We start from the raw sequence: 25,366 nt of genomic DNA, 5'->3' as shown, positions 1-25,366 counted from the left end.
ACTCAAATTGATCAGTTTGGTTAAAATGTTCCCAATTAAGATGGCTGGTCAGCACATAAATACACGCTAAACAAACTTACTTGCATAGAAGACTCCATCAGTGTAACAGCCACTACAGCATCCTGGACCAGCACCTTGTCTCGGAACATCAGACGTGCATGAGCTGACAAATGCAAAAGAATGATTTTTAAAGGGGCATGCATTGAGATTTATTTTAAATACATGTATTTAGAAATTTCCCACATTGTTAATGGTGAGTACATTTGTATAATGTAAATATTAAATGATTAAGCGAGTTGTAGGCAGTTTGTGTTTATGAACATGACTACTTCATTAGTGAAACAAGAGCTCCGCTAAGCGGGGCAATATACGCCCGAAGGGTTACATCATAGGATGAAAGCAAAATTTAAAGAACTTGACTATTGTAGCCCAAAGGACTGAAACAACAAAAGGAAAACTTCAAACAAGAGGGTCATGATGACCCTGTATCGCTCACCTGAGAAATATGAGCTACGTTTCAAATGTCAAACTGATGATTTTTAGAAATTTTTTGGAAGATTTTCCGATGTACAATCAAGTAACCCCTGGGGCGGGGCCAATTTTACCCCGGGGTCATGATTTGAACAAAGTTTGTAGAAGTCTACTAGGCAATGTTACATATCAAATATCTAAGATCTAGGCCTTTTGGTTTATTTTTAGCAAATTTATGAAGTTTTCCCTATGTACAATCAAGTAACCCCTGGGGCTGGGTCAATTTGACCCGGGGGGGGGGGGGGGTGTCAAGATTTGAACAAATTTTGTAGAGGTCCACAAGGCAATGCTACATGTCAAATATCTAAGCTCTAGGCCTTCTGGTTTATTTTTAGAAAATTTTGAAGATTTTTCTATGTACAATCAAGTAACCCCATGGGGCGGGGTCAATTTGACCCCGGGGGTCATGATTTGAACAAATTTTGTAGAAGTCTACTAGGCAATGCTACACATCAAATATCTAAGATCTAGGCCTTCTGGTTTATTTTTAGAAAATTGTTTTAAGATTTTCCTATGTAAAATCAAGTGACCCCTGGGGTGGGTCCATTTTGACCCTGGGGGTCATGATTTGAACAAATTTTGTAGAGGTCCACTAGGCAATGCTACATGTCAAATATCTAAGCTCTAGGCCTTCTGGTTTATTTTTAGAAATTTTTTGAAGATTTTCCAATGTAAAATCAAGTGACCCCTGGGGCGGGGTCAATTTTAACCCCGGGCGTCATGATTTGAACAAATTTTGTAGAGCTCTAGGCCTTCTGGTTTGTTTTTAGAAAATTTTGAAGATTTTTCTATGAACAATCAAGTAACCCTATGGGGCGGGGTCAATTTGACCCCGGGGGTCATGATTTGAACACATTTTGTAGAGGTCCACTAGGCATTGCTACATGTGAAATATCTAAGCTCTAGGCCTTCCGGTTAATTTTTAAAAATTTTTTGAAGATTTTCCGATGTAAAATCAAGTGACCCCTGGGGCGGGGCCAATTTTACCCCGGGGTCATGATTTGAACAAAGTTTGTAGAAGTCTACTAGGCAATGTTACATATCAAATATCTAAGATCTAGGCCTTCTGGTTTATTTTTTAGCAAATTTATGAAGATTTCCCTATGTACAATCAAGTAACCCCTGGGGCTGGGTCAATTTGACCCTGGGGGGGTCAAGATTTGAACAAATTTTATAGAGGTCCACTAGGCAATGCTACATGTCAAATATCTAAGCTCTAGGCCTTCTGGTTTATTTTTAGAAAATTTTGAAGAGTTTTCTATGTACAATTAAGTAACCCCATAGGGCGGGGTCAATTTGACCCCGGGGGTCATGATTTGAACAAATTTTGTAGAAGTCTACTAGGCAATGCTACATGTCAAATATCTAAGCTCTAGGCCTTCTGGTTTATTTTTAGAAAATGTTGAAGAGTTTTCTATGTACAATTAAGTAACCCCATAGGGCGGGGTCAATTTGACCCCAGGGGTCATGATTTGAACAAATTTTGTAGAAGTCTACTAGGCAATGCTACATGTCAAATATCTAAGCTCTAGGCCTTCTGGTTTATTTTTAGAAAATTTTGAAGAGTTTTCTATGTACAATTAAGTAACCCCATAGGGCGGGGTCAATTTGACCCCGGGGGATCATGATTTGAACAAATTTTGTAGAAGTCTACTAGGCAATGCTACACGTCAAATATCTAAGATCTAGGCCTTCTGGTTTATTTTTAGAAAATTTTTGAAGATTTTCCTATGTAAAATCAAGTGTCCCCTGGGGCGGGGTCAATTTGATGGAATTCAATTCTTTGAACAATTTTTGTAGAGCTTCACCCAAGGAACATCCTGTGAAGTTTGGATGAAATTGGCCTAGCGGTTTATGAGGAGATGTCGTTTAAAGTAAAAGTTTACGGAGGACGCCGGACGGTGAGTGATCCTAATAGCTCACCCTGAGCCTTTGACTCTGGTGAGCTAAAAACAAATCTAAGTCCACAAAAAAAAAATATTCAAAGTCCACAAAAAAGTCCTTATCAAGTACAGGTATGTAAAAATACACCTAAAAATTGGAGGTACCATCCATGTTGTACCACAGAAAATTGGTCTCGGTTTTTCCCTACGGCCAAAAATAAAAAATTTCAAAACAAGCAAATTCGATGAATTGGTATCCCCCGCCGAAAAGGCTTGAGGTGAGGAATGGTAAAAAAATATTTCTGGCAAAAAATTATGGATGTTACCAAGAAGCAAGTAATTTCATTAGTCAAAATCATTTTAACAGAAAATGAATGCTTTTTTTTAGGGGGGGGGGGGGGGGGGGGGGGGGGGAGAGGGGGGAGGCGGGGGGGGTGACCCTTGAGGGTACAAAATTTCACCTGTTGATTATAAATATTGATGGAAAATTAAAAAAAAAAAAAAAAAAAAAAAATGGGTGGGGGATGGGGACGCATGATCGGGTAGTGGGAAAGAGTGGAGAGTGAGGTGGGGGAATGGTACAACTCTGCATGCTAATAAATATTCATGGAAGGTTTGAAAAAGAAATACTAAAAAAGGAATGATTTTTTTTTTTTTTTTTTTTTTGTGGGGGTAGGGGGAGGGGGAAGGGGGGTGACCAAGGCAAGGTGGTGACCAGGTGTGGGTACAAAACTTCACATGTTTATACTAAAGGTTCATGGAAAAGAATGAAAGAAATTTAATGAAATTCTACCATTGGGTTGGTTTGTTATGTACAAATCTGTAGATTTTTAAACAATTAAAGGGCAATAACTCTAAGGAAAATTGACCAATTGAAAAAAAAATGACTGGCATCATTGAAGTATGTTGGTTCATATTTATTTCAAGTTTCATGAAATTCTACCAGCTTGTTACTGAGAAATGGCTGCAGATGTAGATTTTTCATTAAATCAAGGGCAATAACTCTGAGGAAAATTGACCAATCCGATAAAAAATTTGACGGACATCATCGCAGTATGCTGGTGCATGTTTATGTCAAGTTTTATGAAATTCTACCTCATAGTTACTGAGAAATGGCTGCGGACGGACATTTTTAGGTATTTTTCATTAAATCAAGGGCAATAACTCTAAAGGAAATTGACCAATCAAAAAAAAAACTTGACGGGCATCATCGCAGTATGTTGGTTCATGTTTATTTCAAGTTTCATGAAATTCTACCTGCTAGTTACTGAGAAATGGCTGCGGACGGACGCAAACACGGACTGACAACGCCATTTCAATACCCCCCTCCCGATTTCATCGGCGGGGGATAATAAGCTATTTATAGTAACATAAAAGGGAAGTAATTCAAAAAAAATTATTGTAAGTGAACAAAAAAGAGATCTGCCAAATGAAAACAAGAGCACTGCAATGCAGAGAAATATACACAAAGCAGTCATATATGACCTTTGACCCTTAAGTGTGACCTTGACCTTGAAGCGATTCATCCGGAACATGCGCTCTGCACGTCGTCTCAGTGTAGTGAACATTTCTGCCAAGTTTCTTTGAAATCCTTCCAGCAGTTCAAGAGTTACAGAGCAGACACAAAACAAACTGATGTGACTTTTGACCCCTGAGTGTGACTGACCTTGAAGCGAGTCATCCGGAACATGTGCTCTGCATGTTGTCTTGGTGTGGTGAACATTTGTGTCAAGTTTCTTTGAAATCCTTCAAGGGGTTCAAGAGTTACACAGCAGACACGAAACAAACTGATATGACCTTTGATTCCTAAGTGTGAAGTAGACCTTGAAGCGAGACATCCAAAACATGCGCTCTGCACGTTGTCTCGGTTAGGTGAACATTTGTGTCAAGTTTCCTTGAAATCCTTCAAGGGGTTCAAGAGTTACAGAGCAGACACGAAATTGCTAACGGACAGATGGACGGACGGACAGACACCAGCGTCATAACATAATACGTCCCTTCGGGCGTATAATAATAAGTAGGAAAGCTCTAAAATGTTAACTATTCGGCCAAAGTGTGATGAAAACTAGAATTGTGTCAGCTGGATATGGATGCCACTACACACTTAGCTTTCCTTAAAATAGCAAAGTTTTTAGTACAGACAATCCACACATGTAGGATGTTCGACTAAAAGTTTGAAGCAAATTGAATTCAAGTAAGTTTGTGTATCTGAGCAACTTTGAATCCATTTCTTCAAAAAGTGTATGAGAAGTTGAACACATAAAATTTCTTCATTTTTTTGTGAAATTAAGAAAGGGCCATAATTCTATAGAAATATAGCCACAGAAAAAATTCCATTATTTATGGTCATCTCCAAATGAAGGTCTTTAATCTGTGAAACTTTCAAGCACATCCTTTCAATAGTGTTTTATGAGTTGGACACCCAAGATTTTTCTCTATATTCTATATAGTAAAACTACCAAAGGGCCACAATTGTTGTAAAACTAGTCACAGCAAAGGTTCCTTCCTTTATTTTCATCTGCACATCAAGCTTGTTCATCTGTGAAAGTCTGAAGCAAATGAGGCTAATAGTCTGGGAGGAGTTGGACACAGACAATTTTTTCTATATTCTATATAGTAAAACTGTCAAAAGGCCATAACTGCAGTAAAAATAGTCACAGAATGCCCCTCCACCCACATTTATTTTACATAAATTTGGGGGCATAAGGAGATAATTGATTGTAATCACAAAATATCAATTTCAATAACGACCTATAATTGTGTCGGTGTGACGAAACAACTACCTTGTGACAATCTAATCATGCTTTGTAACAGCCTCATTGTGGTTCTTGCTGCATTCCTGTCATCTGAACCTCTCTGGGCATGGTAGTACTGCCGCAACACTCTGTAAGAACAATTTTATATAATGATACAACTGATAACCGTTTACAGTAGAACCTGAATTAGCATCCTCCTGTATTAAGCAGCCACTTGCCTTAAGCAGCTGATTTCTGAAACTGACCATGCTGACTCTTGTTCTAATTTTATCTAGTCTTAACCAGTTAGGCAGGTCTTTAACTAGCCAGACTGTCACCCCCTTGGATGGTTGCTTAATAAACGTTTGCCTGTACTCGTAACAGCTGCATTTTTTATAATTCTGTTACATGTAGCAAAATCTTATTAAATATAAAGTATATAGGCTTTCCCTAAAACATTATGATGTTTTTCATTGATAGCCATTGCAGCTTTAATCAAATTTATGAGAATAAAACGATGCTGTAAACAAGAATGGCAGACTGTCACAAAATATGCCCGTCATTGAACTTGGCCTAATTCAAGGGCCATAATCCAAGAGTGCCTCGGGCGATTTGGCTGGTTATCGAACTTGGCTGAGATATTATGCCCATAAACATTGTCACCAAGTTTGGTGAAGATCAGATGAAAACTGTTCGACTTAGAGAGTGGACATGCTTTTGGACGCCAAACACTTGCATGCCACGAGTGTTCACATAGTACACCCCGCTCTTTCAGAGATGGGCGTAAAAACAAGAGCTGTCGGAGGACAGCAACGCTCGACTATTCAACAGCCTTGTCAATTGAATGAATACAAAAGTTGAAAAAGGGGCATAATTTTGTAAAATGCAAAGTAGAGGTATTGAACCTCTGTACTGCATGTCATATCATGACAGTGAACAAGTGTGTGAAGTTTCAATCCTTTCCAATTTGTGGATACTGAGATACCAGCTTACATACAAAAACTTAACCAAAAACTGCTAAGTCAAAGGGGCATAGTTTTGTAAAAATGCCAAGTAGAGTTATGGGACCTTCACAGTGCATGTTAGATCATGACAGTGAACAAGTGTGTGAAGTTTCAATCCATTCCAATTAGTGGATACTGAGATATCAGATTACATACAAAAATTTAACCAAAAACTACTAAGTCGAAAAAGGGGCATAATTTTGAAAAAAAAAGAGTAGAGTTATGGGACTTGCTTAGTGCATGTCAGATCATGACAGTGAACAAGTATGTGAAGTTTCAATCCATTCCCATTAGTAAGTACTGAGATACTAGCTTACATACAAAACCTTAACCAAAAATTTCTAAGTCGAAAAAGGGGCATAATTTTGTAAAAAAGCAAAATAGAGTTATGGAACCTGTGCAATGTAAGTCAGTTCATCACAGTGAATAAGTGTGTGAAGTTTCAATCCATTCCCACAAGTGGTTACTGAGTTACCAGCTTACATACAAAACCTTAACCAAAAATTTCTAAGTTGAAAAAGGGGCATAATTTTGTAAAAAAGCAAAATAGAGTTATGGAACCTGTGCAATGTAAGTCAGTTCATCACAGTGAATAAGTGTGTGAAGTTTCAATCCATTCCCACAAGTGGTTACTGAGTTACCAGTTTACATACAAAACCTTAACCAAAAATTTCTAAGTCGAAAAAGGGGCATAATTTTGTAAAAAAGCAAAATAGAGTTATGGAACCTGTGCAATGTAAGTCAGTTTGTCACAGTGAATAAGTGTGTGAAGTTTCAATCCATTCCCACAAGTGGTTACTGAGATACCAGCTTACATACAAAAACTTAACCAAAATCGGGACGCGGACGCCGACGCATGGGCGAGTGCAATAGCTCTACTATTCTATGAATTGTCGAGCTAAAAACGCAAGTATAGGTAGGCAATAATTTTTTTGTAGATTTTGAGGTTAAACTAATCCACGAATACCAATTTTATGTTCAGAATTTGAAATCTGCAATAGCTGACAAAACCACAGAATTACAGGCCCATGAAATAAAATGATTTCACAGTAAAAATATGTATATATTATTGCTACAAAATTTATCCAAAACAATTCTTGCTAAAGATACAAAATTTAGGAAACTTCATGCCAAGAAAATGTGTGAAAGTTATATATAGTCATTCTTGCATACCAAATAAGAGTTCATATTTTTGACAGTGCTAGCAAAACATGGCAGATATGAAGGGTAGATTTGGCTCTCAGTCCACTGTTTTGACCTCAAAATCATTACAGTACATTTACTCTCAAGCTTGATGGAAATTCCCATCCACACAGTGAGTGAAAAATTCTTAAGTTCTGATAAAGGGCAAATGATTGTAGTGGTTCAGTGGTAACACTATGAAACATGGGATGCGATTTTGAGCCCCTGCTCCTCCAACTAAAATAGTATTCAGAAGAAAGTACCATGTATTTTCGCTCTGAACCTGGCAACCTAGTGAACCAGGAATGCTTCTGGAATTGGAGCACCTTTTCTGACTAAAATTCCAAAGTCTTCTGGAGGGGTTGCCCATATGATTTACTGGTCATGACTATGAATAAGTTTAAATGCTAACAAACAAGACAAACCTTGTGGCTCCAGGAGATAACTCTGGATTAATTGTCTTAATGAGTGAGATATATGCCTGCATCTTATCCATGCTCCAGATCACCAAGTGCTTGTCATCAGGATCAACTGGATGCTTGCCTTCCAAGATATAAGAGGAGACCACTCTATCCCAGTGTTCATTCTGGGTATCCAGTAAGACCAAGACGAGGTCAAATCTACTTAACAGAGGACTGGCAAGAGCTATATTTACCGACAATGACTGAAAAATAATTACAATAAACATCAACAAGAGCACCGCCTTGCAGGTGCAGACGCTCATCTGATTGTTTTGTCTCTGTATAATAAATTTTCTAAGTCCTAACGGGGCCATAATTCTTGCAAAAAGCAATGTAGATTTGTTGTACTTGCTGTGCAGAGTCAGCTTTTAATGGCGTATAACTGCTCCAAGTTTTAAAGCAATAGCTTTGACCGTTGAGGAGAAAAGTTGACCTAAATGCAAAACTTAACCAAGAAATCTGATATTTTATAAGTCCAAAAGGGGCCATTATTCTTGCAAAAAGCAGGATGGAGTTATGTTTCTTGCTGTACAGAGTCAGCTTTTGATGCTGAACAAGTGTTGCAAGTTTTAAAACAATAGCTTTGATAGTTTAGGAGAAAAGCTGACCTAAACATAAAACTTAACTAGGCAACGCCATGCCGATCAGGTGATGACAAAAACTCATCTTTTTTCCCCCAAAAAACCAGATGAGCTAGACTCTGTGACAAATGTTCCCCATTAAAAGGTGACGCTGTGCCGTTGCCTGTGAAAACAGCCGAAAAGGTCAAACAGACTCTGAATGTGCAACACACCATCTCATCATGCTAAACATTCATGTTAAGTTTCATTCGCATCTATGTATTTCATAGAAATAGCTTAACCTGCAGTATTAAGATGAAAGCACGTAAGATCCAACAAACTAACAACATACAAATGGTTAGTTCAGTTTCAGTTTATTTTCAATACAAGGCCCATAAGGGCATCTGCATGGCATAATACCATAACAATTTCCACAAAACAGTCCCAAGACAGTTCAAACATATTCAAAATGATAATTCTATCTAAGCATGACTAGGCATGTGTAAAAATAATCGAGTGTAATATTACAATTACAATATTTCAGGGCCATAAAAACAAAGTTGACAGGAAGCGAAGACATAATATTACATAGAGTATTTCAGTTAACTGATACAAAATGACTGAACATAGATTTTTTACTTTCATACTGATATGAAAGAAAATTCTTAGCTTAGTATCAAGCAATATATAAAAGAGCTCGTCAACCACGAAATGCCCCCCTTGATGCATTCAGTAATTGCACAAGGAACAGAAATTATTTGCTCACTGTAAACAAAAGTTCTACTGTTCTGGTTCAATGTGACATTGACCTTTGACCTATTGACCTCAAAATCAACAAGGATCATCTGCTGGTCATGATCAACCTCCCTATTAAGTTTAGTGATCCTGGGCCCAAGCGTTCTCAAGTTATTGTCTGGAAACAGTTTAAATGTTCCCGGTTACTGTAACCTTGACCTTTGACCTACGGACCTTAAAATCAATACGGGTCATCTGCTGGTCATGAACCTCTCTATCATCTCTCATGACCCTTGGCCTAAGTGTTCTCAAGTTATCATCCGGAAAGAGTTTACCTGTTCCGGGTCAATGTGACCCTGACCTTTAGCCTACAGACCTCAAAATCTATAGGGGTCATCTACAGGTCATGACCAACCTCCCTATCAAGTTTCATGATCCTAGGCCCAAGCGTTCTCAAGTTATTGTCTGGAAACAGTTTAAATGTTCCGGGTTACTGTAATCTTGACCTTTGACCTACGGACCTTAAAATCAATACGGGTCATCTGCTGGTCATGAACCTCTCTATCATCTCTCATGACCCTTGGCCTAAGTGTTCTCAAGTTATCGTCCAGAAACCGTTTAACTGTTCCTGGCCAATCTGACCTTGAACTTTGACCAAATGACCTCAAAATCAACAAGGGTCATCTGCTGGTCATGATCAATCTCCCTATCAATTTTCCTGATCCTAGGCCGAAGCGTTCTTGAGTTATTGCCCGGAAACCGTTTTACTGTTCCTGGTCACTGTGACCTTGACCTTTGACCTACTGACCTCAAAATCAATAGGGGTCATCTGCTGGTCATGACCAACCTCCCTATCAACTTTCACGATCCTAGGCCCAAGCGATCTTGAGTAATCATCCGGAAACTGTTTAACTGTTCCGGGTCACTGTGACCTTGAACTTTGACATACTGACCTCAAAATCAATAAGGTTCATCTGCTGGTCATGACCAACCTCCCTATCAACTTACATGATTCTAGGCCCAAGCGTTCTTGAGTTATCATCCGGAAACCGTAACTGTTCAGGGTCACTGTGACCTTGACCTTTGACATACAGATCTCAAAATCAATAGGGCTCATCTGCAGGTGATGACCAACCTTCCAATCAATTTTCATGATCCTAGGCCCAAGCGTTCTTGAGTTATCATCCGGAAACTGATTGGTCTACATACAAACCGACCGACATCTGCAAAACAATATAACCCTCCTTCTTTGAAGGGGGGCATAATAAACAGTATCACTACCGTATCAGTAAACATGTAACGTTTTGTTGGATTTAAAAGTAGCATATGAAGACCCCATGTACCCATTCTACATTTCAGCCAGGGCAGTAACCTTTGTGAAACAACCAACATTCTGTAGCGGGTTCCTCACATAAAAGAATTAAAGATCTCTTGCTGGGTTTCAAATTTATTTCAAGATGTCAAACTCAATAACACTCATAGAGACCATGATGGAAAGCAAGTGTTTAAAGATTCAAAGCCATATATCAAACAGTCTAGACAAATTATGGAAAGGTACGCGAAACTTAACTAATTTCTATGTCGAAAAAATGACCAGTACTAAAAAAGGCTCATTACTAAGCCAAAATCCTTGTCCTAGTTATGTAGTATTGCCTGCATATGGAGACTATGAAGTGGTTAAAGCTTAAAAGCTATAAATTACGTCAAACAGTTTAGACAAAATATTTACTGGTACGAAAACAACTTAACTTATTTCAAAGTCCAAAAGGGCCATAATTCAGCCAAAATACTTGACAGAGTTATGTACTCTTGCCTACAGATTGAGACTTTTATAGTTAACAAGTGATAAAAGTTTCAAAACCATATGTCAAACAGTTTACACAAAATATGAACTTGAAAGAAAAACTTAACCAAGACTTGTAAAAGGGGCAATAAATCAGTTGAAATTCTTGACAAAGTCATGTAATTTTGCCTAAAACTGGACATGGTGATGGTACACAAGTCTTGAAAGTTTCAAAGCTATATGACAAAAGGTTTTGTCAAAATTTGGACTGGTGCGAAAAACTTAACCAAGGTGTGACGCCGATGTCGTGGTGAGTAGGATAGCTCTCCTTATTCTTCGAATAGGCCAGCTAAAAACCATAGGGTTAGTTACATTTGCAACATACTTCATTTGGGTCATACTGCCCCTTCGGGTTTGTGGCTGCTAAAATTGTTGTTCTTGTACTTAACTTGCACACCATACCTGCCTGAAATACAAATTTTGCCAGTGTTAATGGCAAATTTAAAGTCTTTCAATCCGTAATTCTGATACACAAATTCTCCTATATTTCTTTGTCTCATATCTGACATTTTAGGTCATTTTTGTTCTCTGATACTTTCTTCTTGTAATAATTGTCAATAAAATATAAAGCTGTCTTTTCTGAAAGTAATTAGTGATGTAGGACCTTATTTATCTTGTTTAAAATACTGAATTTTCAGTTTCGTCTCACATTGTCAAATATACCTATTAAGATTGCAAGGAAACTTTGGAGTAATTTTCATTCTGCAGCTAAAGATGACTCCAAAAATTCCAGCAGTATGGATTTACTATACAGAAAATGAACTGATTATTCACGATTCTTAATTAAAGCAACTCGTTCACACATTTTAGGAGGAAAAAAAATTTTTTCTGAAAAATCCATAAAATGTGGGTACTGTGAATATGACCAATGGTACAAACTTACTGACACATGATGTTTGAAAAATATCCTAATAAATAACCAAATATATTGTGTACAAGGGAGTAAACCACTGCAATGCTTTTGAAATAATAGAGGAAATCAACATTTTTTCTGCTGCAGTTACAGCAGTAACTAAGTCAACACACCTTTGCAACACTGATAGTCTGTTGTTCCATAGCTTCATGTATGCTGGCCTTGTCATGTTCTCGTATACTGTTAAACTCATCTATGCAACACAGACCTCCGTCAGCAAGTACGAGGGCTCCCGCTTCCAGCTGCCACTCTCCACCATCCTAACATAGGATAGATAATTAAGCAGAAAGTCATGAAATTTCTAGAAACTTGTTTTCAGATACCTGTATTATTTTCATATATGAAATGGCAAGGAAATGTAAGTACAAGAAAGTCAAAAATCAATTTGAAGGCCCTATTTCTCACCTAACCTAGTTCTTACCAGAGATAACCCAATACTTAATCTGGCCTCGATTTCATAGAGACAAACATTGTAATCATGTTTTATGTAAATCTGGTAGATCATTATACAAGTTTTTTTCCCAAAGATTTGACCTAGAGACATAGTTTTTGACTTCTCAGGCTCTGGTACCCAACTTGAGAACTTGACCTAGATTCATATAAACAAACACTCCGACCAAGCTTTATGAGTTACCTGAGGTCTATTACTTGACTTAGTGACCCAGTTTTTAACACCAGATGATCCAGTATCAAACTTATTCAATATGCTGGAAGCAAACATTCTAATCAGTTTCATTATTCATTAAGTCAACGTAAATTAAAATGCTTAAAATATGAACACAAGGTTGAAAGTATATCTGCAGCTTTCCGTCACTTGTCTAAGTACTGGAAATGTGTTAGGTAAGTTGATCAATTTTTTTTTCTACAATGTTGAATTTGATTAAACCTAATTTTTTAAAACTTCAGAATATACTTTGAAAATTCAGCAACTGAAAAACATAGGGGTCATGTGAATGATTTTTGGTTAGACTTATTTGAACAATCTGAACCTAACACAATTTATTATTTATAATCGAAGTCTATTGGAAAATCAGAATTTTGATAATATTTTTATGAAATTTTTTTTTTCTACAAAGTAGATTTTAATGAAACTTCTCCGCCGTAAATAAACATAATATTATGGTCTATATTATAGTAAAATAAATTGTATATGTCTGTGTGCTTGTTTTTCAGATTATGCCCATGATTAAAGATATTCACACTTTTCCAGCTAACTTCAAGACATTACTTGGACTAATTTAACCTTTAGCCTGCTGGCGGCAAGTGATTCTACCTTTGCGACCAGTGCAGACCAAGATCAGCCTGCACATCCATGCAGTCTGATCATGATCTGCACTGTTTGCCATTAAGTCAGTACTTTTTTTGGTAATCACCCCTTTTAACAATTAATGGTACTTTCCAAATTGAAAGATGCACAAGTTCATTATAGAAATTTAGCAGGGTAAGGGTTAATGTATCAAACATTTTAATGTGATATTTTATGTTTTAAGAGATAATTACATTACCATTAATAAACTTGCTCATCTATTGCCATCTATTTCATAAAATGATTTATATTTCTGTATGCTGAGCCTACTACAAAGTTCAATTTCGGTTAAAATCTCTCATAAAGATTGGATCATAATTGTGACATTTAGGGTGTTAACAGGAAGTAAGTAATACTTATTATAAATTAGGGCAACTGACCACCAGATCAGCATAAAAGTAACTATCGGCTTAAAAGTAATATTCTTAAGAACTAGAAATAACAATGTACATTTGCTTGCCACGTGCAGAATGTTGAGCCAGCCAGCACCTGTGACCTTGACCTTAGACCTGGTTATTGCACATGACACTCTATCTCATAATGGTGAACATTCATGCCAAGTTACATCAAAATCCCACCAAGCATGAAAAAGAAATGCTCTGGACAATCTTCAATTTGACCTCCAACTGTGACCTTGACTTTTGAGATAGGAAAATGGGGTTTGCACATGACACTCCTCATTGAGGTAAACATTCATACCAAATATAAACAAGATTGGTGCCCTGCATGTCAAAGTTATGGTCTGGACAAAATCAGACGGGCGCACGCACATACACCGACCCGCCAAAAGTGACAACTATATCCAGCTTCCCACAAGCAGGCTTGACAATAAAATTAAACTTTTGAAGCTACATTCTATGTTAAATATTATTGCCTGTTTTGTAACCTTATCCAGGCCAACTGAAGTTGCAATGTTTGTGTTTCTGCACAGTTTTCTGAACAAATTTAAAAAGATTTAAATGTGATATATAATCCTAAACTTACCAATAATCGCTCACCTGGGTAATATGAGCAACATGTTTCAAATGTCAAACTGATGATAAAATATTAGGAAGTCAGTAGGTCACATTCATGGTCAATGAAATTCAGTTTTATGATTGGTGTACAAAACTGTGTATGTCATCAAAATTTCAAGGCTGTATCTTAAACAAGAGGGCCAAGATGGCCCTAGGTCGCTCACCTAAGAAACACTCCATAACAGTGTAAAACATGTTTGACCTAGTGATTTCATGGAAACAAATATTCTGACCAATTTTCATTAAGATTGGACAAAAAAATTGGTCTCTTGCGATAAAACAAGCATTTTCTTAGATATGACCTAGTTTTTGACCCTAGATGACCCATGTTCAAACTCGACCTAGATTTTATCAAGGCAATCATTCTGACCAAAATTCATGAAGATCAACTGAAAAATACAGCCTCTATCACATACAGAAGTTTTTTCTTTGATTTGACCAATTGACCTAGTTTTTGACCTCAGATGACCCATATTCAAATTCAACCTAGATTTCATTAAGGCAATCAACCTGACCAAATTTCATTTAAATATCAACTGAAAAAAACAGTCTCTATCGCATTTCCCCAAGATTTTTCTTTAATTTGACCTAGTGACCTAGCTTTTGACCTCAGATAATCCATATTCAAACCGACCTAGTTTTCATCAAGGCAATCACTCTGACCAAATTTCATGAAGATCAATTGAAAAATACATCCTCTATTGCATACACAATGTTTTTCTTCGATTTGACCTAGTGACCTAGTTTTTGACCCCAGATGACCCATTTTCGAAATCAGCCTAGATTTTATCAAGGTAATCATTCTGGCTAAATTTCATGAAGATCAGTTGAAAAATACAGCCTCTATTGCATACACAAGGTTTTTCTTTGATTTGACCTAGTGACCTAGTTTTTGAACCCAGATGACCCATTTTCGAACTTGGTCTAAATTTCATCAAGGCAATCATTCTGACTAAATTCATGAAGATCAATTGAAAAATACAGCCTCTATCGCATACACAAGGTTTTACGTGATACGACCTAGTGACCTAGTTTTTGACCCCAGATGACCCATTTTCGAACTCGGCCAAAATTTTCATCAAGGCAATCATTCTGACCAAAATTCATGAAGATCAATTGAAAAATACCGCCTCTATCGCATACACAAGGTTTTTCTTTGATTTGAACTAGTGACCTAGTTTTTGACCCGAGATGACCCATTTTCGAACTCGGCCTAGATTTCATCAAGGCAATCATTCTGACCAAAATTCATGAAGATCAATTGAAAAATACAGCCTCTATCGCATACACAAGGTTTTTCTTTGATTTGACCTAGTGACCTAGTTTTTGACCCGAGATGACCATTTTCGAACTCGGCTTAGATTTCATCAAGGTTATCATTCTGACCAATATTCATGAAGAAAAATTTGAAAAATACAGCCTCTATTGCATACACAAGGTTTTTCTTTGATTTGCCCTAGTGACTAGTTTTGGACCCGAGATGACCCATTTTCGAACTCGGCTTAGATTTCATCAAGGTTATCATTCTGACCAATATTCATGAAGATTAATTGAAAATACCACCTCTATCGCATACACAAGGTTTTTCTTTGATTTGACCTAGTGACCTAGTTTTTGACCCGAGATGACTAATTTTCGAACTCGGCCTAGATTTCATAAAGGTTATCATTCTGCCCAAATATTCATGAAGAAGAATTGAAAAATACAGCCTCTATTGCATACACAAGGTTTTTCTTTGATTTGACCTAGTGACCTAGTTTTTTGACCCGAGATGACCCATTTTCGAACTCGGCTTAGATTTCATCAAGGTTATCATTCTGACCAATATTCATGAAGATTAATTGAAAAATACCACCTCTATCGCATACACAAGGTTTTTCTTTGATTTGACCTAGTGACCTAGTTTTTGACCGAGATGACCCATTTTCGAACTCGGCCTAGATTTCATCAAAGTTATCATTCTGACCAATATTCATGAAGATTAATGAAAAATACAGCCTCTATCGCATACACAAGGTTTTTCTTTGATTTGACCTAGTGACCTAGTTTTGACCCGAGATGACCCATTTTCGAACTCGGCCTAGATTTCATCAAGGTTATCATTCTGACCAATATTCATGAAGATTAATTGAAAAATACAGCCTCTATCGCATACACAAGCTAAATGTTGACAGACGACGGACGACAGACGACAGACGACAGACGACGGACGACGGACGCCGGACATCGAGCGATCAGAAAAACTCACCTGAGCATTGCTCAGGTGAGCTAAAAACAAGAAAGTAGATCAGTAGGTCAAGGTCACAGTCAAGTGACATCATATTACTTGGGGTCATCAGGTAATTATAATTAAACAGTCTTGGAAATAGGATAAAATGGTTTTCAAAGTATTTTTTTCCTATATAACTCACATAATAACTAAGTGACCCCAGGTTGGGGCCTCTTTTAACCCCAGGGGCATAATTTGAATAATTTTGGTAGAGGACTACTAGACAATGCATCATACCCAATATCAAAAGCCTAGGTCGTATGGTTTCAGGCAAGAAGATGTTTAAAGTTTTTTCCTATACAAGTCTATATAAAACTCAGACCGCCAGGGCAGGGCCTCTTTTCACCCCAGGGGTACAATTTGAACAAGTTTGGTTGAGAACCATAAGACAATGCTACAAACCAAATATCAAAGGTCTAAACGTTGTGGTTTCAGACAAGAAGATTTTTAAACTTTTTTTCCTATATAAGTCTATGTAAAACTTTGGACCTCTGGGGAGAGGCCATATTTGACCCTAGGGGGATAATTTGAACAATCTTGGTAGAGGACCACTAGATAATGCTACATATCAAATATCAAAGCCCTAGGCCATGTGGTTTTTGTACAAGAAGATTTTCAAAGTTTTCTCTGTATAAGTGTATATAAACCAGGCAACACCTGGGGCGGGGCCATATTTGACCCTAGGGGGATAATTTGAACAATTTTGGTAGAGGACCACTAGATGATGCTACTCACCAGATATCAAAGCCCAAGGATTATTCCTGTGAAGTTTGGTGTATTTCTGCCCAGTGGTTTTCAAGAAGTTTTTTTTGAAATTGTTGACGGACGACGGACATCAAGCGGTCAAAAAAGCTCACCTTGTCACTTCGTGACAGGTGAACTAAAAAAGAGGAAATATGATAAGTTTATCAGCATGTAGATATCTGGACTGTGTTTTTAGACAGAAAAAGAGGAAGTTTTAAAAAAAGTGTAAATATCTTGATTGTGATTTTAGTCAGACAAAGAGGAAGTTTAAATAATTTAGCAAACTTATGAGACATTCTGAATTTAAAATTTTTTGTATTTTATGTTTCAGACTTAGGCCTCTTTTTTTGAAAAGGACATTAACATTGTGTTATCATATAAAAAATCTATTTTTTGACAACAAGAAGTTTTGTTTAAAGGTGAAAACTAGGACATTATTTAACTAAAATGAAGCAAAAGACTATTTTAATTATAAAGAATATAAGAAGCTGATCACAAGATATAATATAATTGAGTATCAAAATCATGGCAGTGTCAGGTCGGAAGGTTTCTGATTTTCTAGGATCAGTATCTAAAGGTTCAGCAGAGGATTTTGGACACAGCTGTGAACCATGCCTGGCTATTGGTCAACATATAGAAGCTCATGGATTTTGTGTGGACTGTCAGGAATACATGTGCAAGAACTGCTTTGCTTATCATCAACGAATAAAAGCTACAAAACATCATAATCTTCTTTATATAGATAGCATGGACAAACACACCATTCGTAGTACAGATTTGGTAGTGTGTACCGAAAAGTGTCATATTCACAAAAATCAAATCATCAAGTTTTTCTGCACTAACCATGAATTTCTTGGATGTACTGATTGTATAACTCTAAATCACAGGACATGTAAAATTGATTACATACCTGACAGTGATGAGTACAGGGAAATGCTGAGAGAACTGGATCAGAAGATGAAAGATATTGATGCTGTGATCAAAATGGCAACACTACAAGACAAGCAGATAGACTCCTCCTATGATCATGTCATCAAAGAATTATTGATTTCCGCAAAGAGATAAATGATCGCTTAGATCAACTGCAAAAGCAAGTTCAGACAGAGGCTGAAAAAAAGAAGTTCACAGATAAAAAAAACAGTCAAAAATGTGATTGAAACATGTACTGCAGCTTCTTCAGATATCATAAAATTCAAGTCAAGTCTTCAAGACAGCAAAACCTCACAACAGAATGGCCAATTTTACATCCTGATCAAACAAGCTAAATCCAAACTAAAGTTGGATGATTTGAATAATGCTCAAGACTCTTTGGATAAGACCAGCATTCAATACACATTTGAAAGAAACAAAGAATTAAAGACCCTCCTTACAAAGCAAGATATATTTGGGAAGTTGAACCTATCCACTACCCTGGTGAAGAAAGAGCAGTTGAGCCTATCCACTACTCCGGTGACTCCAAGAAAGAAGAAAGTATTTGATAAGTTAACTCATATAGGAGATATAAATGTGAAGACAAAGTCAGATAAAAATGAATGCTATATCACAGGGTGTGCAGTATTGTCCTCTCACAAAGTTATGCTGGCTGATTACATCAACGACAAACTGAAAGTTGTGGACACACAAAGTAAAACTGTAATAGAAGAGAAGAAACTTGACTCTGGACCATTGGACATTGCTGTACTGCCTCAGGACCAGATTGCTGTGACAATGCCTGAAAGGAAAGAAATCCTTATGACAACAGCAAGTAAACTGTCAATCAGCCGAAGTATTCCAGTGGAACAAGAATGCAGAGGTATAACTTACCATCAAGGTAAACTCTATGTGGTTTGCTGGTATCCTTGTAGTGTGCATATAGTAGATATACAAGGTAATGTCAATAACATAATCAACCTAAACAGTAAAACATTTGTCAGCCCAAACTACATACTGCTCAGTGAAGATGCCAGACATATCTACATCAGTAACTGTTACAGCAACAGTGTAGTCAGTGTCACATTATAGGGTGATATATCAGCTGTATACAAGCACCAGGATCTTAGAGAACCACGGGGAATGCTGATGTTAGATGATGGATCATTGCTGGTGTGCTGCTCCTATTCCCAACACCATACATCATATTTCAGGAGACTTGAAGCATGGCCAGACAATCTTAGAAGGATTACAGTGCCCAAAGTCTATATGCTACAGCCATCACAGCCAAGATGTTTATATTGGTGGAAACTGCAATCAGCTGAAGATTAAGAAATAGCATGCTATGTGTAACTAAAATCTAATCACCTAATTTCTGTAGCAGTAAAGGGCTTAAAAGGCCTGACTTATAGAATGTCCTTGTAAATAAAGCTTCATTCATTTCTGATCTCTCTGTCGTGGGGGCTTTGTCTCATTCTGTCCCTCTGGTCAGATCGCTGTGTCTGTACTAGTAGAGGATGAATTATGTGCCCTGTGTGGCTGCATTAAATTTTGAACTATGTAAAGCGCCTCTGAACGTGGAACTGATCATGAAAAGGGCGCTATATAAATCTGGTATAATAACAATAATAATAATAATACTTCACAGAATGAAATGGAAACAAATTTCTGTTTCAACATTTTTTACAACAAATGAAAACAATTAATCATCAATATTTTCTGTTCGAATTCTGTTTGAAAGTTATAATACTATGTATGTCATACTTATTACACTAAAACAATACACTAAAGAAAAGTAAAATGCAACATCTATTGAACTTTTGTTTGTTTGTTTTGGGTTTACCACCATTTTTCAACAGTATTTATAGCATATATTTTAACCCTTGCAACTTATACACATACATTATATATATTTTGGTAAATATTTATCATTATTAAATCTGATCAAAAAATGTTGGTTTCTTTTGTGATACTTAAAGGGAATTCCTATAGTTTTTTTATGCGCATCTTTCTGCGCAGCCGACACTTTCTATGAACAACTGAACTGAAGTCAACATTTGTTGAAACATGTTACAGACAATCTTAAATATGAGGAATCTTGAATGAAATAACATTTTTGATAGTTTTATAAGTAATCAAATGTTGATGCTGGTTTATGTTGTATTGAAAAGTATCCTGCCTGACAGGTATCTTGCTATTTTTGTGGTTGTGTTTTCATATCGCATTTTAGTACAAAGACAGTGTTGTTTTAATAATGTAAGATAATTGACTTAGTACTGATAAGACAATATCACCTTTCAGATTATTTAGTATGCAATTATAGAAAGAATTAAAATTTTAAAACTTTTTTTAAACTTTTAGCAGACATACATGTAATCATTTGGGCAGGTTCGCGCCATTTCCGTCCGAACAGGTGTTGTTTTCTAGCGGTCTAAACATAAAATTTAGCCTGGTGACCCATACATTTTTAGCTATTTTTATTCTCACAATACAATTATCTATACACAAGAAAAAAAGGAAAAAATTCTATGAAAGAGTTTTTTCATAATTTAAAAAAAATAGTCTTTAATATGGGTATTTTTCACTGAAAAAGTTCACAAAGTAATTATGAAACAGTTTTTTTTTTCATTTGTACCCATCATTGTAAGGATAGAGTATTGCAAATATGACTATGATATCAAATAAGTTTATAATAAAATCTGTAATAAGAAAAAAAAACGTATTGTGCTGCCTGGATGTATATTTTAGTTGGTATTTATAAAAAAGCAGAAAATTATGAAATGTTGAAAAATCGCTGGCAGTTTCAGCAACAGTGGGTGTGTTCAAAACAATTTTTCACAAAAACAAGCCTGGTGACCTATTGTTTTTATTTGTTCATTGTTTTCAGTACAAATTTTCCTATTATATATGTGAATTTAAAAAAATTCTATGAAAGGAAAAAACTATAGGAATTCCCTTTAAAACATGATCTTTGTCACCATCTGGGTTGCCACTTAGTTGACAAATGAAATTCCCTGACTTTTCCCTGACTAAGCCATACTTTTCACTTACCTTACCACCATATTTTGTTCTGCCTCCTGCTCCCCTACAGCTGTCTATTTTATTTCAGATATAACAAACTTTCATTAACAAATAACAAAAGTATTTTGGTAGTAATTATGATATTAGTCAGTGACAATAACTGACTTGACTTGACTTTACTTGTCGACACCCTTCACAATTCTTTTATAAATACTGCTTGAGGCTGCCATAGCCACTGCAAATTTTAAACATCAACCCAGAATTTCTTTTTTCCCTGACCACTATCAAGATTTCCTAACAATTCACTGACCTTGAAAAAGAATAATTTTTCCTGACTTTTCAAGGAAAGTGGCAACCCTGTCAACTGTGTACATGTGGAGCTTGTGTTAAAATTCAAGTAAATACAAAATCCAAAGCATGCATTTACAACAAGATAGGTGGAACTGTAGTTACAATGCCCTTGCTCTAACAGTGACCTTTACCATAGTGGCAAAAAAACAAACTCTAACCTTTCAGCTCTATCAAGCTACCTACAGACAAAGTTCCATCATGATATCTCATTCATTAATTTATACAGTATTTATTTTAGGTTGATTTTGAAAGAAGTTCTACAACTTATATTAATCACTCTTGACACTTCATTCCTGATGGAATCCATTGCACGAGGGTACGAGAGAAGAGGCCAGTTTCCCTTATTTTAATGTTGAGCGCCAAGCAAGGGAGCTACTGGTACCATTTTTCACGTCTTTCACGTCTTTGGTATGACGTGGCCAGGGATCTAACCATGACCTCCCACACCCGAAGCGGATGCTCTACCACTAGGCTATCGAGGCAGTCATTGTTACTTACTGAGTGGAAATCCATTTGCTATTTTAGTAACAGTGAACCAGTGCTTCCTATAAGCTTGCTTTACACCAAGCCCTGTAACAGTATGTCAATCCTAACAATTTATAAACTTGAAACCAGTAACTGTGAAGTACGACTCTGTCATCTAAATGCTCTTTCCTTTACCAAACAAAAACTAGAGCTATCACTGAAGGTGATGAATGTACCCCCCGCATGCACTGACACAGTACATTGCAATCTGACGCACACAAGATTGCATAAGTATGTGGACTGTATGTATATAGACTTTATGTAGATATACAGACTTTATGTATATATTATAGTAACAAAAACAAATTCCCATAACCCTGCAGAATATTATTCTGAAAGAACCTAACATGCACTATGCACAAGCAAGGTTGGTACTGATCAATTGTGTGAAGTTTCATTAAATTGTGTGCAATGGTTCCAGAGATTAGCCGCACACAAGATTGCATTTGCAGACTCTCTCTCTCTCTCTCTCTAAATATATATAGCATAGCTATAATATTATATATAATATATATATATATATATATATATATATATTATATATATATATATATATATATATATATATATATATATATTATTATATATAGTAACAAAACACAAAGTCCAATAACTCTGCCCGATATTAATCTAAAACAAGGTAATAGCCCCATGCACAACTAGGGTTGGTACTGATCACTTGTGTGAAGTTTCATTAAATTGTGTCAAGGGGAAGAGGAGAGTTGGTGTGCACAAGATTGCATATACAGACTCTATGTATAATGTATAGTAACAAAAAAGCTTCCTATGAAGTATGACTAAATTCCAACCCTGAGAAATACTCCAGATAAAAATTGTACTGAAATATACTACTGTTGAATAATCAAAGGGAATAACTCAATGAAAGATCATCCAAATGGAAAATAAAGATAATATGTGCATCTACTCTTAATAGCAAAGCTTCCTATGAAGTTTGGCTAAATTCCAACCAGAGGTTGCTGAGAAATACTTAAAGGGCAAAAACTGCGTGAAAAGTCAAATGACCGGAACACGAAGATAACATGTGCATCTTTTCATCATAGAAAACCTTCCCATGATGTATGGCTAAATTCCAACCAGTGGTTGCTGAGAAATACTCTGGACAAGAATTGTACTATAGTATACCACTGTTGAATAATCAAAGGGCAAGAAGTCTGTGAAAAATCATCTGATCAGAACATGAAGACAATATGAGCATCTCTTTTTGATAGTAAAGCTTCCTATGAAGTTTCGCTAAATTCCAACCAATGGTTGCTGAGAAGTACTTCGGACAAGAGATGTGTGACTGATGGACGAAGCGGTGAATACAACAAGAGCTGTCAGTGGACAGCGCGCTCGACTATTCTCAGTGCTTGATAGTATAATATAAGTAATGAGTAAAACTTAACATTACAATAAGCATATTCTAAGTCGAAAAGGGGCCATAATTCAGTCAAAATGCTTGATAGAGTTGCCTCCTCCTTTTTACAGACTGGGTCATGATGGTTAACAAGTATGCAAAATATGAAAGCAATATCTCAATGGACTTTGAAATACTTGGGTGGTAAAGCAAACTTTTAACATTTATTCTAAGTCGAAAAGGGGCCATAATTCAGTCAAAATACTTGATAGAGTTGCTTCCTCCTTTTTACAGACTGTGGTCATGATGGTAAACAAGTATGCAAAATATGAAAGCAATATCTCAATGGACTTTGAAAATATTTGGGGTGGTACGCAAACTTTAACATTTATTCTAAGTCAAAAAGGGGCCATAATTCAGTCAAAATGCTTGATAGAGTTGCCTCCTCCTTTTTACAGACTGGGGTCATGATGGTAAACAAGTATGCAAAATATGAAAGCAATATCTCAATGGACTTTGAAAATATTTGGGGTGGTGCACAAACTTTAACATTTGTGTGATGCTCACGCCGGTGCTGGGGCGAGCAGGATAGCTCCCCTATTCTTCGAATAGTCGAGCTAAAAAATTGTAACTGTGCAATGGTGGAATTTTCAAAATATACCCATTAATTAATAAACAATGCTGACTATTATGACCCCCTCCCCCCACCCGACACTTAATCTTGATTTTTCTATAAGCTACCTATTGGCTAAGCACCAAGTTTAATTTCAATATATCAATCTAAACTATAGTTACTGAGCTGAAACTATTATTTTAATATTTCTCAGAAACAGTGGCTTTCCATAATAATCTCTTATTTTTTTCAAAATGGTCAGATAAAAAACTCTTAGTGATAAAAAAAAACTTGGTCATATAAATGATGGTGTCTACTTGTAGCAGTGAGTATAATGCCCAACTTTATAATGCTGCCTCACTGGAATATCATGCCGTAGACAGGTGACATAATACTCCACCCTGTCACATTACACTGACACTGAGCTGAACAGTCCTACAACTATCCTCTTAATACCGAGTGCCAAGCATGTAACATTTTTTTTCACGGCTTTGGTACGATGCAGCCAGGAAGTGAACCAATTACCTCTTATACTCGAAGTGGGCACTCTACCACTAGGCTACCGAGGCGGTCAGCAAAGTTGTACCTTTTAAGATATACTGAAACAACCAAGACTGGAGAACATAGATGGTGTTTAGCTCAAGTTTGACTGTACATGCGAAGCAGTGACTTACCTTCACAGCTGTAACTGTAAGTCCGGCGCTGGTGCTCCCTATACCTGTTGTCAGTACTGAGCGGGGAGTTATTTTAGAAGCGTATTTAAGAAACTGTGATTTTCCCGTTCCTGCAACAACAGAAATCGTTCTTGAATAATTATCATTTCAGTTTCTGTTTATATACAGCAGAAAAATACAATTTCATATTTTTAAGCAATCTGTTAATTTGAATGAACTGGTGAATAAGATAATAAGGATTTCAGTAATTGATTTGACCAAAAAAAAGTTTGACTGAAACTATCCTGCTGTTCCATTCAATTCATTTCAACATCATTTATTTGTTCTAGTTACCATTTTCACTGTTTTTCACCAGTATCTTAGTTCAGAGATATTTTCTTTTAACATGTATATTACAGTTTGTTTATAGGCTTCGTTCCATCAAAAAATGACTCTCAAATCATGAACATGTAGTTTGCCCCTAGATTTCACTTTACATCAGGATTTTTATTCCGATTTTCCCCAGTTCTAATTTATTTTTTCTCCAAAATAGCACACACTGGCCACTCACTGTTAGTAAAACAATCCCTGCAGATATGTAACTGTTTTCTGTTAGTATTCCCCAGTATGGTACAGGTGGCAAACTTCGCAACATGAATCAGAGGAGAATAATGACAGCAGACACATGCCTTGTGTCAAATGGTCAAAGAGGAAATTAAACTGGCAAGCTTCCTAAAAGTACCAATGCTATGATT

General features: G+C 36.5%; 1 protein-coding gene across 1 annotated transcript; it reads right to left on the bottom strand.

Moving 5' to 3' along the window:
* Window positions 1-35: 35 nt before the first annotated feature.
* On the bottom strand, window positions 36-24,742 carry LOC128554919 (DNA helicase MCM9-like; the record flags this gene model as incomplete). Its single annotated transcript, XM_053536253.1, has 6 exons — window positions 36-163; window positions 5,198-5,298; window positions 7,761-7,999; window positions 11,260-11,340; window positions 11,961-12,107; window positions 24,633-24,742. Coding segments are annotated over 6 exons (806 nt in total), but the record flags the coding sequence as incomplete, so codon positions are not given.
* Window positions 24,743-25,366: the final 624 nt, after the last annotated feature.

This window comes from Mercenaria mercenaria, unplaced genomic scaffold, assembly GCF_021730395.1.
Source record: "Mercenaria mercenaria strain notata unplaced genomic scaffold, MADL_Memer_1 contig_868, whole genome shotgun sequence".
In the NCBI taxonomy this organism is placed as follows: Eukaryota; Metazoa; Mollusca; class Bivalvia; order Venerida; family Veneridae; genus Mercenaria; species Mercenaria mercenaria.
The sequence above is the reverse complement of the archived record's forward strand: the minus strand, read 5'-3'. Positions and strand labels throughout refer to the sequence as shown.